Below are 17375 nucleotides of genomic sequence, written 5' to 3' on the forward strand. Positions count from 1 at the left end.
TCCTTGTTAACATTCCTTTGGGTTGATCTGCTATATATGGCCCAGTTCTCATCCAAAGGTTGGATCAGGTCTCAAGCATTTATCAATACTTTTTTCCTAGGGCTTAGTAACACAAATATTTATGACTTGTTAAGAACCTGACAAAATCTTTCCCATACATAAAAAAATAGTCTACTGAGATGCTTTTGTTACCTTTACGTGTCTTATTTCCATACTGTGTCCAATCAGAGGTGAAAAAACGAATTCTACACCTGATTGCACTCAGTGAAGACCTTGGATCCAGCGCAATGTTCCAGAATCGGTCTTTTAGTGTATTGCCAATACAGCTTAAAAGTGAATTAACAGATGCATTGTAGTCTCACATTTCCTGTTTGGTTTAAGCACCTATTTTCCATGGCAGTAAAAGATTATTATTAAGTGATCTGTACGTCATAAAAACATTTTATTCCTATTGTTTTTTTAGTTAAATCTTGCAATCAAAATCAGAAAACCAAGTAGAATTTAGTGGTGCTAAGAAATGTGTATGGAACTTGTTAATGATTACAAGAAAGGCAGTGAAATAGATCCCCTGCTGCCAGCAACAATAGCCCCCCCCCCCCCCACCTGCAGCCAGCTTTAATAGCCCCAAGGAACAATAGATCCAACCCAGCAACAACACATCCCCTGAGCAAAATTAGACTCCCTGCACAAAATATCCCCTAGCAACAACAGATCAACCTCCGTAACAATAGACCCCTACCAACAATAGCTCTCCCAGCTGCCTACATTAATAGACCCTCCAGCAGTCAGCAACAATAGACCCCTCCCTCAACTGTAGACCCCTCCCAGCTTCAATTGACCACCAGCAACATAGGATGCCCCTTCCTCCCCAGCAACAGTAGACCCCTCCCTTAACAATAGTTTCCCCAGCAACAACAGATCCCCCCCTGCAACATTAGACCCCCTGAAACAAAATACCCCCTAGCAAGAACAGATCCACTCCAGGAAAAATAGACCCCTACTAGCAACAATAGCTCTCCTAGCAGCCAGCATAAATAGACACTCCAGCAACCAGCAACATAAGACCCCTCCCTCAACAGTAGACCCCTACTAGCAACAATTGATCACCAGCAACATAGGACTTTCTTCCTCCCCAGCAACAGTAGACCCATTCCCTAACAATAGATCTTGTCTCCTGATACTGCTGGACCTAAGCGCGGCTTTTGACACTGTAGACCACGGACTACTACTGGCTAGGCTAGCTGAAGTAGCCGGAGTCGCTGAATGTGTTTTACCCTGGTTCTCCTCCTTCTTGGAAAACCGATCACAAATAGTGAAACTGGGGTCTTTCACTTCTGAAAAACGTACGGTGTCATGCGGAGTCCCTCAGGGATCTCCCTTATCGCCCGTATTGTTTAATATCTATCTTCACCCTCTCTTTGAAATCATCAGTAACCAGAAGTTACTTTACCACTCCTATGCAGACGACACACAACTGTATTTCCGCATCTGCAACAAAAAGGATCATTCTCTTGGACTAGAGAAATGCCTCACTCTAATAGATAACTGGATGACAAACAGTTATCTTAAACTCAATGGTTCGAAAACAGAACTTCTCCTGTTTCACGCTAACCGGAAAAATCACCCCGCGTCAACATGGACTCCCCCACCCATTCTGGGTAAAACTATCACCCCTAGCACCAAAGTCAAAAGTCTCGGAGTCATTTTCGATACCTACATGACAATGGATGCACAAATAGGGTCAGTAGTCAGCGGATCCCACCATCTGCTGCGCCTACTACGCAGACTCACGCCCTTTATCCCGAAAGAGGACATTGCAGTCGTGGTGGGAACAATCATCAATTCCAGACTCGACTACGCAAATGCCCTCTATCTAGGACTCCCCAAATACCAAATCACTCGTCTGCAAGTCGTTCAAAATACGGCCGCTCAACTAGTGACTGGGAAAAAACCATGGGAATCAATCTCACCTTCTCTGAGATCCCTTCATTGGTTGCCGGTAAAAGACAGAATCACTTTCAAGGCACTCTGCCTAATACATAAGTGTATTCAAGGCAACGCCCCCCAATATCTATGCGAAAAAATAAAAGCCCATAACCCCAATCGCATTCTGCGATCCACCAATCAAAACCTCCTCCAGATACCCAAGGCCAGATACAAGTCCAAAGGAGATCGAAGATTTGCAGTCCAGGGACCTCGCCTGTGGAATGCACTACCAACCACCATCCGACTGGAGTCGGACCACTTGGCCTTCAGGAGAAAGATTAAAACCCATCTCTTCTGAGGTCAAGGGGTTCCTTACCCATGAAATGGATACAGCGCCCAGAGGCGATTCAGTTTGCATGTGTTGCGCTTTACAAGTCTCTCTCTCTCTCTCTCTCTCTCTCACCCTCCAGCATACCCCAGCACCCCTTGCCATACATACATTCAGTGCTGGAGGTGCTGGAACTGCGTTCCTGGTTAAAACCCCTGCCAGTTATTCTTTTCATCGGTTTCTTTTTGAGATTTCTCTTTCTGTTTCATAAACACAATGGGAAGTAAGAGGAGATCTTTCCAAAGTGAGGGGAAATCCCTTTTAGACAGTTGTTACTGTACATGTTTGTGCAAGTTTTCATTCTCTGACAATTTCTGTTTTATTGTTGTTTCGGTGACAACTATACAACTTTATATTTCCATCACTTTTATCTTGGTGACAATGGCCACTAGGAGAAGTAGAGAGGGTGCCCCTTTCCTAATACTAAAAGCAGATCTTCACCCTCTTCTTCTACTTTCATGTAACTGCTCCTTCCCCTGTCCTTTCACACAATAGTAGATTTTCTTTATGCAAATACCTCCTGGCATCGTAACATCTCTCATCTCTAGAGCCTAGGAAGCAACCTACTGCAGATGTGCATGCACTGCTGTCCCCTATCAGGGGCTGGCTGCCTGGAAGTGACAGCTGACTCCTGATGAAGTACAGTAAGAAAAGAAGATGGTGGTGTGGGCCCTGGCGTGCTATGGCAGAGCAGAAGACTATAGCAGGACAATGCTGGACTTTTTGGCTGCATAAGTACTGTATATGTTTTGAAGCTAACCCAACAAAAGCTTGAGCTTTAGGCTCGGCTCACACTTCCGCGACTTGGGATCTGACTTGTGAGACTCCAAGTCATGTGACATATGTAACCCAACTAAAGTTTGACCTTTAGGCTCGGTTCACACTTCCGCAACTTGGGATCTGACTTGTGAGACTCCAAGTCATGTGACATGTGTAACCCAACAAAAGTTTGAGCTTTAGGCTCGGCTCACACTTCCGCGACTTGGGATCTGACTTGTGAGACCCCAAGTCTCATGACATGTGTAACCCAACAAAAGTTTGAGCTTTAGGCTCGGCTTACACTTCTGAGACTTGGGATCTGACTTGTGAGACTACAAGTCATGTGACATGTGCAACCCAACAAAAGTTTGAGCTTTAGGCTCGGCTCACACTTCCGCGACTTGGGATCTGACTTGTGAGACCCCAAGTCTCATGACATGTGTAACCCAACAAAAGTTTGAGCTTTAGGCTCGGTTCACACTTCCGCAACGTAGCATTCGACTAGTTAGACCCCAAGTCACGTGACATGTGGAATCCCATGTTAGTCAATTAGAGTTGTCTTAATTAGCACTACTGAAGTTACACTGACTTTAGAGAAGGTTCCTGTACTACTTCAAGGTGACTTATATCAGACTTGTGCCTCAAAGTAGTATTTAAGTCGCCAGAAAGTCTCCTGGCAAAGTCTCACCAGAGGTCGGGGCTGTATATGTTTTGAAGCTAACCCAACAAAAGCTTGAGCTTTAGGCTCGGCTCACACGTCCGCGACTTGGGATCTGACTTGTGAGACTCCAAGTCATGTGACATGTGTAACCCAACAAATGTTTGAGCTTTAGGCTCGGCTCACACTTCCGCGACTTGGGATCTGACTTGTGAGACTACAAGTCATGCGACATGTGTAACCCAACAAAAGTTTGACCTTTAGGCTCGGTTCACACTTCCGCAACTTGGGATCTGACTTGTGAGACTCCAAGTCATGTGACATGTGTAACCCAACAAAAGTTTGAGCTTTAGGCTCGGCTCACACTTCCGCGACTCGGGATCTGACTTGTGAGACTCCAAGTCATGTGACATGTGTAACCCAACAAATGTTTGAGCTTTAGGCTCGGCTCACACTTCCGCGACTTGGGATCTGACTTGTGAGACTACAAGTCATGTGACATGTGTAACCCAACAAATGTTTGAGCTTTAGGCTCGGCTCACACTTCCGCGACTTGGGATCTGACTTGTGAGACTACAAGTCATGTGACATGTGTACCCCAACAAAAGTTTGACCTTTAAGCTCGGTTCACAATTCCGCAACTTGGGATGTGACTTGTGAGACTCCAAGTCATGTGACATGTGTAACCCAACAAAAGTTTGAGCTTTAGGCTCGGCTCACACTTCCGCGACTTGGGATCTGACTTGTGAGACTCCAAGTCATGTGACATGTGTAACCCAACAAATGTTTGAGCTTTAGGCTCGGCTCACACTTCCGCGACTTGGGATCTGACTTGTGAGACTACAAGTCATGTGACATGTGTAACCCAACAAAAGTTTGAGCTTTAGGCTCGGTTCACACTTCCGAAACTTAGCATTCGACTAGTTAGACCCCAAGTCACGTGATATGTGGAATCCCATGTTAGTCAATGAGAGTTGTCTTAATTAGCACTACTGAAGTTACACTGACTTTAGAAAAGGTTCCTATACTACTTCAAGGTGACTTCTATCAGACTTGTGCCTCAAAGTAGTACTCAAGTCGCCAGAAAGTCTCCTGGCAAAGTCTCACCAGAGGTCGGTGTGAACCGAACCTTAGGTGCACTTTATTGACATTTATAGTTACATTCCTTTTTTGATAATGCTATTTTTATATGAAAATTTCAGAACTGAGCATCACTGACTGTTGAAATATTCTCTTAGCACAAAGTTTACCAATAAATCTACATCACAACGATTCCACATATAAATTGGAACCTTCCTTTCTACAGTATAAGGCTTCATTTCCACTGGCGTTTTTACAGCAACTGTTGTTAGCCTTTTTTACAGCTTAAAAACGCCTGTCCATGTTTATTTTGTAAAAAAAAAAAAAATGCTTTAAAAATGCAGCGGTAGCGTTTTTGAGCGTTTTTGAGCGTTTTCACGCGTTTTTGAGCGTTTTTGAGCATTTTTTAACATCTGGCGTTTTTACAGCTCTACTCTGGAGCTTCAGAACGCCCTGGTCCCCGCGTTTTTTTTACAGCTCAAAAACGCCTATGTGGGCATGATGCCATAGAATAACATGGACAGGCGTTTTTAAGCTGTAAAAAACGCTCAGAAAAGTGGCTGTAAAAACGTCAGTGGAAATGAAGCCTTACATGTGAGTGATACAGTACAACTCGTGTAAAGTATCCCTAGCTGTGCTGGGTTGGAACACAGTCAAGAATGAAGAAGAAACATGTGTCACTAAAAACTTTTACTATTCCCAATGGCAGTGTCATGCTGAAAATGATAGAGGATTTAGATGACTTCAAACGTGTTCCAACATCAACCCACACACGATTATACTAATTAGGTACATGCCCTTAATATGGTTCAAAGTCGGACACAAGTGGAAAAAAAATGCATATGCCAACCGCTATAAAGCCAAACAATATCACATGCAGAATCTTTTATTGGATACTCCAGCTGTTCTATCTGTACAATTACCATCTGCCAAAAAATCTGATTACACTGGACAATCCACCCCAGGCAGAGGGGGAGTGTCAGTGTTTTGCTAATCCGTGCACATTAATAAAAAAAAAGGTATAGTAACATACAATATAACAATATAGATAAGTGAATGCAGTTTATGTGAACATGCAAAACCTTAGCATACAATAACACAAAACAGTGCACAGCAAAGTGATAGAGGAAGTAGAAAGATTAGCAGGATTGATGGATTTCAGAACATAAAACATTGCACATTGCATCACCTGTCTATGAACTATCAAGTTTTTTTTTTTTTTTAACTAACCCCCAAAAGACATTTAAAAAGTGCTTTGCTTTTTCAATTACTTGCCTTTTGGCAGCTTCTGTGCATATCCAAGATGTGCAGCTATAACTCCAAAGAGAAACAGGAAAAAGACCCTTGAAATCATGATCCCAAGTCCCCCAGCCAGCACAATGAGATAGATAGATGCTGCTATGAAACACTCAGCAAGGTAGCTGAGTTTAAACTTCTCTCCTTCCAGTGACAGGGGCTGGAACTTGACAGCTAAGTTTAGGTGGGTGGAGACATGACGACACTCTCTCCAACAAAAAAAATGTTTCTCTTGATTTGCATATGTGTAATAATATCAGATTGCTTATGTAATCATATTCTGGTTACTATTAAACATTGTTCAAGAGGCAGTTGGAAATAAAAGCAGTGGATTCTGCTTTCTCTGTTAAGGGAAAAACTATATGATTTTGGAAAAGCAAAGTATTTGAGAAAAGTGGAACTTCCTTAATTGTTGAACTTTAAGGTAGAGGTAGTAGTCCTGTTATTATCATTAAACTATCACGGCTGTGCTAAAAATAGGGAAAGACATGCTAATAATAAATCTGCAGATATAGCTGTATAGCTGCTATATAAATTTAGTCTCCATAGACAAAAAAAAAAGTTGTGCCTTACACAAAGTACTAATGGAGTAAATTGATTCATGAATCCGGTGAGGCTGACAAATACAGTTCATTTGGATATATAAGGATTTATTCACTAAGGACTCATTAACACAAGTGTTGCCCTCTGAAGAGCAATCAGTGGTGGATCGATTTGCAGAGAGTGGTTGACAGTGGGGTGAAGAGGCAATATGTTGCTGTTTTAACCCTCAAAATCCTGCAGCAACAGCGAGCATTGGCAGTTGCGGCACGGGACAGTTGCAGCAAGGACCCATTCACTTTTTTTCCCGCTCTGGGGTTGATTTACTAAAGCTGGAACTGTGCAAAATCTGGGAAAAGTGGTAGTAAAGGGTTTACAACCACTTTAACATAAGAGAATATACTCTATACACAGGTCGCATTGAGGTTGATTTACTAAAACTGAAGCGTGAAAAATCTGGTGCAGCTCTGCATAGAAATCAAGTAGCTTCTAACTTCAAGGGGTTGTAAAGGTTTGTTTTTTATTTTCTAAATAGGTTCCTTTAAGCTAGTGCATTGTTGGTTCACTTACCTTTTCCTTTCATTTCCCTTCTAGGCCCCTTTCACACGGATGGACCGTTTGTCTGCTTTTTCATCCATCCGTGTACGGATGAAAAAGGGACATACATTGGTCCCTCTGAGATCGTGGGTGTCAGCAGATGAATATCCGCTGACACCCAATCTCGCCTGGTTCCGAATTCCTCCGATTCTGCAGACAGACGGTCCGTGTTCATCTGAGACCCCCATAGAGGAGTGCGGAGAAAAGACAGGGCAGTCCCTGCACAGTGTGCGGGGACCACTCTGTCATCCGCCGGCTCAGCGGAGATCAACACAGCGATCCCCGCTGAGCAAGAGGAGGTTCACTGGGCGGATCATTACTGATCCGCCCCATGTGAAAGGGCCCTTAATGTTTTTATTTCTTTGTCTGAATTTCTCTCTTCCTGTTCCTCCTCAGTAAGCTTGCCCCCATCATCTGAGCCATTCTGGCTGGGGGTTAGTCAGCGTGCTCCCCCCTCCCTTGGGACTACATGCCTGCATCCCGACGGGGAGACGCTGTGTTAACACAGCGTCTCCCCGCAGGGATGAGGATAGATTCCATAAAAGCAGCTAGGACATCAGCATAGGTAAATCTCCTCATAGGTAAGGATACGTCAGATAACCAGATGAATTCTGACCTGCTCACAGTTGTTCATCAGATATGCAAAGTAAGAGCTCAACATAGTGAAGTCTTTTAAAACTCCAAGATTTATTAAAAAAGAATTGCATTTACATTATTGTAGGTAACAAACAGCATGTAAAACGCCAGAGGAAAAATCAGTCCATCCTCCAGTAACAAAAATGGCTGACAATTGGCTGCGCACCCTGTTTTTACCACCTCTTAAGGGCCCTTTCACACTGGGGCATTTTTCAAGCGCTTTAGCGTTAAAAAAGCGACTGTAAAACGCCTGAAAGAAGCTGCATCTGCAATCCCAATGTGAAAGCTCGAGTGCTTTCACACTAAAGCGCCTGAAAAACACCCCAGTGTGAAAGTGGTCTTAGCGTTAAAAAAAAGCGCCTGAAAGAAGCTGCATCTGCAATCCCAATGTGAAAGCCTGAGTGCTTTCACACTGAGGCGCTGAGCTGGCAGGGCGTCAAAAAAATTCCTGCATGCAGCTTCTTTGCAGCGCTTTAGGAGCGGTTAATACACCGCCCCTAAAGCCCCCTTCCCATTGAGGAAGCTTTTTTTAACGCCAAAGCGCCTGAAAAGCGCCTCAGTGTGAAAGGGGTCTTAGCAGCGCTTTACCAGCGTTTTTCGGGCGCTGGCAGTGTGAAAGGCCTCTGAAAGCACTTGGGCTTTCACATTGGGATTGCAGATGAGGCTTCTTTCAGGCGCTTTACAGGCTTTTTTTAAACGCCAAAGCGCCTAAAAAACGCCCGAAAAACGCCCCAGTGTGAAAGGGGTCTAACTTTACGTGTAAACTAAGCCTAAAGGAGTTAACTTAGCAAAGGTATGTTAGTGTATAGGTGTACACAAAGTATATTGGTAAATAATCTAAATTGGGTTCAGTTTTATTATTCATTCATCTGAAAGAAAAATTTAAATAAACGCAGAGAGTCCTAGCATTATTAGTTGATTGAATTAAAAGTAATTTCTGCTTTTTTACTAGTGAACAGTTTGCTCCTTAGAGTAGCACTTAAGGCTTATAAGGATTCACAGCATTATGGTGAAAACATGGGGGGGGGGGGGGTAATCTGTTTGCAGAGCCTAATCTCCTGTGCCTCCCCTGCAGCACCCAAAGCCAACGAGAGGGGAGAGTAGTAGAGGTTGGTAGCTGCAGGGGAGTTGCAGGGAATCAGTGCTTTGGGGAGGGGGGAATCAGTAGTGCTGCGGGGGATCATTGTGCTATGTGTGACACAGTGGCCCTCGCACACACTTGCATACTGGGTGATACACTACTGTGTTGTACATGCACCACCGCTGACTTTGGGACTGACCACTGCCGGTCCCTGAACTTCCTTGTAGGAAGGGAAGTGGAGCGAGGCTTGCAGGGTGCAATGTGTGTCTGGACAGGAGTGTGCAGGCATGGGTGTCTCCTTAGCACCTGCACAGATAAAGGAGTCAGCGGTTACGGGACCCCCCAGGACATGAGAAAAGGAGCATTTTAAAAAGATTTTAAACAATCACCTTGTAAAACGAACCCATTCAGTTTAAAATAGAAGTGAAAGGCAAAAACATTTGTGTATAGATGTAAAAAAAAAATGATAAAAAACTTTTTTCCTCTTTTTATAAGTGATCACATTCCCTCTGTTCTCAGCTGCATAAGATGCTAGGGGAGGGAAAACAGCAGCACACTCAACTTCCCAGTGAATGTCTATGCGGGGGGGAGGGGGGTGTCACGACAAATCTGATCATTGGCAGAAAGCAGGCTGAGTTCCCAGCATAGCTAGAAAACTAAGCACGGTGTGCTCTCCTGCTTAGTGGTCAGTTTTTAATAGGAAAGCAGAGGGACTGACAGGAACACCAAGGATTTCACATGAAGTAAGCAATACAAATGAGCTGTTAAATACAAATATACATATACATTTGTAAATATATAGCCAGATTCACGTAGAGTTACGCCGGCGTATCAGTATATACGGCGTAGTAACTCCGAATCTGCTCCGTCGTATATTTAAGCGTATTCTGGAAACCAGATATGCTTAAATTAGGCTAAGATACGAGCAGCGTAAGTCTCCTACGCCGTCGTATCTTAGGGTGCATATTTACGCTGGCCGCTAGGTGGCGCTTCCGTTGTTTTCTGCGTTGAATATGCAAATGAGCAAGATATGCCGATTCACGAATGTACGCCTGTCGCAATTAGTTACGCCGTTTACGTAAGACATACGTCGGCGTAAAGATGCGCATGCGCACTGGCATATGTCCACAGACGGCGCATGCGCCGTACGTTCGAAATGTCAATTACGTGGGGTCATGCCTTATTGACATAAAACACGCCCACCTCTTCCCAATTTGAATTAGGTGCGCTTACGCCGGCACATTTATGCTACGCCACCCTAACTTAGGACGCAAGTGCTTTGTGAATACAGCACTTGCCTCTCTTACTTGCGGCGGCGTAGCGTAAATGACCTGCGCTATGCCGGAACAAAGAAGCGCTGCTCTACCTGAAACCGGCTCATAGTGTATGGAATGGCCTGCTTTACCTGTAAACGTTTTTTTTTTTTTTTATGCAGTCCTGAGACAGCCCTTCCAGACAGTCATCCTGTGAGCCTGACTTTTCTGTATTGCCTTTGATTGGACAAGAGTAGCTGTCACCTCTCATTCCCTTTTAGTCTGTTCCTTTTTAGTATATTTGCATTTAGGACATCTGAGTAACCCAAAACACTCCCATTCCCGGTGCTATTGTACAAGGGATTTCTAGGAGGCTGAAATCATGTAAAATTAAGGTGCTTGCACTAGTTGCATTTTCAATGCATTTGGATTATAAACTCTCACAAGTGGGAGCCCTCCTAACCTCCTAATTGTATTGTAAAGCCTCGTACACTCGATCAGTCCATCCGATGAAAACGGTCTGATGGACCGTTGCCGTCGGTTAACCGATGAAGCTGACTGATGGTCTGTCACGCCTACACACCATTGGTTAAAAAAACGATCGTGTCAGAACGCGGTGACGTAAAACACAACAACGTGCTGAAAAAAAACGAAGTTCAATGCATCCAAGCATGCGTCGACTTGATTCTGAGCATGCATGGATTTTTAACCGATGGTTGTGCCTACTAACGATCGTTTTTTTCCCATCGGTTAGGAATCCATCGGTTAAATTTAAAGCAAGTTGGCTTTATTAACCTATGGTTAAATAACCTATGGGGCCCACACGCGATCGGTTTTGACCGATGAAAACGGTCCATCAGACTGTTGTCCTCTGGTTAACCTATCGTGTGTACGAGGCCTTAGTGTACTGTCTGCCTTTACTGTATATTAAAGTGTTGTACATACTGTTGGCGCTATATAAATCCTGTATTACAACAATTTTTTTTTTTTTAATAAACATATAATTTCCTTTTTAAGTTTTCAGTTTTAAAACCAACCCAAATGTGTTTGCATTTTGTGTGTGATCTGTAGACAAGCACAGAGCTTGTAATAACTAACTGAAATTAAATCTGTGATGACCGCACATCAGACAAATCTGTATGCATATAGATACAAAAAAATCAGAATTAGCTAAAAAAAAAAAAAAAAAAATCTCTGGATAAAGCAGATTGTATTAAGTTTGTAAATACTGCATATAAATAAATAATACCACATAAAAAAAAAACAGAACATTTAAAGCTGAACAACTTCCGACAGACATAAAAGAACCCATGCACTATGGGCTTTAAAAAACGCCTCTTTTGCAAGCGTTTGACGATTTTTTTTTCCATGAGAAAAAAATCATATATATTTTTTTCATTAGAAGAGGTGCATTTACAGGCTTAAAAAAACACCACCACCAAGAGAGGAGTTTTTGAGCAGAAAAAATGCTTGACGCTTTTAAATGCATCTAAAGCTTTTAACCACTTTCCTACCACGCTATTGCTGAATGATGGCTGCAGCAGGGTTGGCCAGTTCTGGGAGGGCATCATATGACGTCCTCCCATGATCATGCCTGCTGTGTGTCGTGTGCAGCGTACGGGCAGGGCGCTCTGTGATTGCTGTGTCCTTAGGAAACAGCGGATCACAGATCAGGGTAAAGAGAGGGGAGGAGAGACGATAACCGGCTTGTGTGAAGAAAGGGACATCTACACTGATTATCAGTGCCCTGATTATCAGTGCACCTCCAACAGTGCCCATCAGTGCTGCCTATCAGTGGCCACCAGTTCTGCCAATCAGTGCTCATTGGTGTTGCCAATCAGTGCTGCCAATCATTGCCCATCAGTGCCTCCTCATCAGTGTCACCTATCAGTGCGCATCAGTACCCATCAGTACCACCTATTAGTGCCTATCAGTGCCGCCTATCAGTAGCCTTTAGTGCTGCCTATCAGGGCTGCATATCAGTGCTGTCCATTCATTCTAATGGCCAGAATCCATTAATGCTTAAACACTTGACGTGCCTAAGCGAGCGTAAACATGCCTAAGCACGTGTGCAATATTTTTTTTCTGTAAAAAGTAAAAGGTGTTCAGAGGAGAATATCAAGCGCCCTGTGTGCATGAGGCCAAATAACTTGTTTTTCCAGGTATAAATTTAAATATTTTATAAAACACAGTAACACAAGTTCCTGAAAATGTTGTAAAGCAACACTGTCCTGAGTAAAATATGGGGGCTACCATTGCTAAACTCCTTTTAGACAAGCTAGCAGCCTAGCTGTCATTCTGATCCAGCGGCTTCAATACTTTCTGAATCACCGACCTGGAAATCTGACTTTCCTTTGGCTTTCAGCACTTGTAGAATGCTTGTTCTGGATCTGTGAAAACAGAAACTGCCAGGCAACTACATTTTTTTTACATAAAGGCTAGCAGTGCCAACCCACATATTTGTCTCTTGGCAGTTGTGTTGATGTGGTACAATTCTTGCAAGTAACACATGTTACAGGCATTAGTACGATGTAGTTCTGTTAATTCCCTACGGCAGCCTAAGGCACCTAGCCAGTGCACCTGTGTTGCAATGCACCCCAATGCATGGTAATACATTGCCTTGTGTTCTGGTGCAATGCGTCTTAAAAAAATATTGCATGAATGTTTGTGATTCTTATTGTTCTACTTTGGAAAAATCTTAATAAAAACGATTGAAACAAAAAAATATATTGCAGGTCCAGTTTTTCTGCATTTTGGTGAGTTGTAAGTTCATTCAAATGAATGTGTTGCCCTAATGCGTGGCAAAACACACGCTAACCTGCGTTCATTACCACATGCATCAGTGTGAATGAGCCTTAAGACTGGTTGAATAGAACACGCACACATATGTGTATGTTTAATGGTTTTCTTGGAGTTTTGTTTTATAGCATTTAGTCTGACGAAATCCAAAGCAGACTCCTAGACGTCTTGACTTTGTAGCAGAAAATTGATGTTCTTGCATACTGAAAACTCAGGTCTTGGGGCTTGCAGCGGTAAGGAAAGAATGCATGAATCTATAGCTATACTAAAACTTGAAGACAGATTCCCTTACTTTAAGGAAGAATTACAAGCAAATGTAAATACTTCAGTTTAATCCATATGTATGTTTATTTAATATTTTCTACAAAGTTTTATTTTTTTAAATTGTGCCACGTACGTTTACTGTTAATTCTCATAAACCCCTGTACACCGATTTCCAATCATAGTGGCCACATATGTACTAGCTACAAAAATAGAAAAGGAGGGGAAGGGGATGATGGTTAGTACATCATGTATGCCAGTGATGGCAAACCTTGGCATTCCAGATGTTTTGGAACTACATTTGCCACAATGCTCATGCACTGTGCAGTGTAGTTGAGCACCATGGGAAATGTAGTTCAAATACATCTAGAGTGCCAAGGTTCGCCATCACTGATATATGCCAACTTACTCATTTGCAGTTCTGACAGTTTCACTTTACACTGATGGGTGCTGGGAAAGGAATGTTTATAAAAAAATATCTTTAAGCATAACTAATGCCCATAGATCTTCCCTTTCAGATACAGTGACTAAAGGCCATAAGCACAAAGGGCCAGATTCACAGAGCAAGTACGCCGGCGTATCTACTGATACACCGGCGTACTTTCAAATTTGCCGCGTCGTATCTTTAGTTTGAATCCTCAAACCAAGATACGATGGCTTCTGGCTTCGATCCGACAGGCGTACGGCTTCGTACGCCATCGGATCGTAGGTGCAATACTTCGGCACTCGCTGGGTGGAGTTTGCGTCGTTTTCCGCGTCGGGTATGCAAATTAGCTTTTTCCGGTGATCCACGAAGGTACGTGCGGCCGTCGCATTCTCTTACGTCGTCGCTAGTCGGCTTTTCCCGGCGTATAGTTAAAGCTGCTATTAGATAGACTTGCCATGTTAAAGTATGGCTGTCGTTCCCGCGTTGAATTTTTTTTTTTTTTTTGCGTAAGTCGTCCGTGAATAGGAAAGGACGTGACTCACGTCTAAGTTCAAAAAATGGAAACGAACTCTTGGAATCTGAAATCCGAAAGATCCGACATAAAAAATGCTTTATTTTCGTTGCTACAACAGTTCGATATAGATAGAAGATTCGACATGACGCTGACAATAGCAATCTGTGTCTATCGAACCTGTGGTCGAATGTGCCTAACCTTAACTCTATTAGTCCAAGATTATTCTACATAGAGAGGAAAGATTTGACATTATAGAGACAGTGTTGGGGTAGACCGTTTGTCATGAATGACGAAGATTCAACGAAGCAGCGAAAAACATACAAACATCAAATCTGTCATTGAAGGCTTATGGTGTCTGTCGAAAGTTCTAAGAAGATTCGACAAGCAGCAAATTCGACCTTAATTCATTCGGATTTTCGGACAAATGCATTTTTTAACGAAACAAAATAAATAAAAACTAATTTCGGGAGTAACTAAATAAATGTATTTTTCGGACGAAAGCGAAATTCCAAAACAAAATATTTCAGTGTGCACATCTATTGTGAACACAATCATTATGCATGGTTGCTTTTTTCAGGACAAAATAAGATTACTCAACAATTTTTACAACCAATAATCAAAATGACATTTAAGACACAAATAATGCCCATAGATGTTCCCTTTCAGACAGGGTGGCTATAGATTTGGACCTTTATCAATATATAGTTACATGCCATACGCACAAAACATTGTGATCACAATCAATAAGCATGTTTGCTTTTTTGAAGACAAAATGAGCTTACTCAACAATTTTCACAATCAATAACCTGTTATAGGCCAACTAGGGCTCCCAGGGTTAGATATTAAATGAGGTTTTCTACTTTTTCTGTAGTCACAAAATCTTCTTGTGAACTTCATGGATGCAAATTCAATTCTTACAAAAGTTAGGTGTTGCTACATACTTGGAAGTGGTAATCTCAGTTTCTGTCATACATCATGGTTGATCATCAGAGATTGATTTTTTTGCCATGGACAGCTGCCTGCTAGCTAACAGAAACAGCGGGCCTCACCATTTCTAAGCATTTGGATGGAAAATCTATGTGATGAAAAATGAAACAGCATCTGGGCCATGAATGACACTGATAGCTTTAGAACATCTCAAACTGCCAGATGGACTTGGTTCCAATACTGGGATTACAATAACAAATGCTTTCATGTAGTTTGTCATATAGCTTTATTTAAAGTGGCTGTAAATCCCAACACATACCCAGTAAGGTGACTGGCATTAGGTGATACACAGAGATGAAACATATCCTTGTCAGAAGTGATTAGTATTGATTGCAGAGGAACAAAGCAGCAGATAGAAATGACACTTAATGCTTTTAATTGAGACAAATACACACTATAGAGAGTTATGCTTTGTCCATATTTTATGTGTGAGTTTTATAAGCACTTTAAAAGAGAAGTACCGCCAAAGATTGTTTGGCTGTACTTCTGTGGATAACAGGAATGCAGTTAATTTTGCACTCCTGTGACCCATCTTCAGCAGACAGTGAGCTGAAGCCCGCTGTCGGCTGACGTCCCAGAGCCGGGCCAGACTCGGGCAAGATTGCAGCCATATGGTCGGGATCCACCCACATGCCTGGACAGGATCGAAATTAGTGTGGTTCAGCAGACATTTCAATCAATGTATGGCCAGCTTTATTGTGAGAGATAGAGGGAGGGTAATGTTGGGGATAGAGTTCACTTCCTGTGGGGTGGAATCATCTGTTGCAGAAAACCACACACACGACGCATGCGCATCGCTTCATCTCCGCATGCACAGTGTGTCATCGCTGACGGCAGGACACTGCATGTCAAATTCTTCGACCGACGGCCATGTTGCTACACCCCGCACAGGGGCCTACTAAGCCTGCCGTCAGAAGGTGGCAGCGGACATCTTTTTACTCCCACCCAAGTCTTGCATTTAACACTTATTTTTAGCACTAAACTGAGCTTATGTAGTGGAATACTGTATTTTCAGGTTGAATTTTAAAAGCAGCAGTATTCTGTCAAATTAGCAAACCTGTCAGATCTGCTTTTTAAAATTCAATATCAAACAGTGTCACAGACTTCTAAATACTGGTTTGCACTATATAAGCTCAGTTTACTGTTAAAAATAAGTGTGGAATACAAGACTTGGGTGGCTGCAACAGCTGATTCCACGTCACAGGGTCGATATTCTGTCAGGTTCGACATTTTGTCAGAACACTGGCTGCTCTTGTCCCATCCACAGCCCAGTGTTTCATTGAGCATAGGGGGCAGAGAAGAGAGCTGCTGACTGACAGTCAGCACGTCCTCTGCTTCAGGGAGCTCTGAGAACCGAGTGATCGGCAGTGTTTGATCGCTCGGTTCTCAGTGTTAGAGCCGGCAGGGGACAGATGCATCATCTGAGCGATGCTGCATCCACCAAGGTAAAAAATGTTTAGGCTTTACAACCACTTTAAGGCAACAGGGGCTGCTACACTACCCAGCCATATTTACTGACCACCAGCAGAGGAGCAAGCATTACAGGACAGTGGTTAAGTTACAGTTTGTTTACACTAGGGTCGCATGTGGTTGCAGGGAAGTTGCTGTTCAGGGTAGCTGAACATTATATTACATGTATACACTGCATGTATACATAATATGCAGCAAATTCTACATATTGGTATAGTCTCTCTCGCTGTATGTATATATATATATACATATATATATATATATATAAAAGAAAAAGTATTCATACCATGCAGGGGTCAAGTCCTGGGGAAAAAAGTGTGGGAACTCTCACCCAAGATCCACTCCCCCCGCCAAAAAATTAAAATAAATGATACGCTCATATGCATAATTACTAAACCGCATGTTTTTTTTTTCCGATCCACTGTACCTTAGTAATCCTTTATGTTACTGGCCGCTTCCTGTATATGGAACTTTAAGCAAGTTCTTTTAAATCCCACGATAACTCGCGGCAGACCTCCGCAATGTCTCCTGGGGACAATGACAAAAGCTCCCAGGAGACATTGCGGCATTGAGGAAGTGACGGAATACCCGCACACTACCTGATGAATCCATATACAGGAAGCGGCCAGTAACATAAAGGATTACTAAGGTTCGCCTGCCCCTGACAGTGACTCTAGCTGGGCATTGGCGCTTAGTGAAGGAT

General features: G+C 42.8%; 1 protein-coding gene across 50 annotated transcripts in view; it reads right to left on the reverse strand.

The window, feature by feature from the left end:
* The window catches only part of LOC120926536 (ABI family member 3 binding protein), a 454839-nt gene extending 448572 nt beyond the window's left edge, over positions 1–6267 (reverse strand). For 24 of the 50 annotated variants that reach the window (XM_040336573.1, XM_040336559.1, XM_040336554.1 and 21 more), the window contains exon 1: positions 6087–6266. In XM_040336573.1, coding sequence (XP_040192507.1) covers positions 6087–6165 — 79 coding nt within the window. In that variant the 5' untranslated portion in view covers positions 6166–6266. Of the gene's footprint in view, positions 1–6086 lie in introns of all 50 variants that reach the window. The other 26 variants (XM_040336550.1, XM_040336548.1, XM_040336547.1 and 23 more) reach the window with 3 other exon arrangements.
* Between the last annotated feature and the right edge of the window lie 11108 nt (positions 6268–17375).

This window comes from Rana temporaria, chromosome 2, assembly GCF_905171775.1.
Source record: "Rana temporaria chromosome 2, aRanTem1.1, whole genome shotgun sequence".
Lineage (NCBI taxonomy): Eukaryota > Metazoa > Chordata > Amphibia > Anura > Ranidae > Rana > Rana temporaria.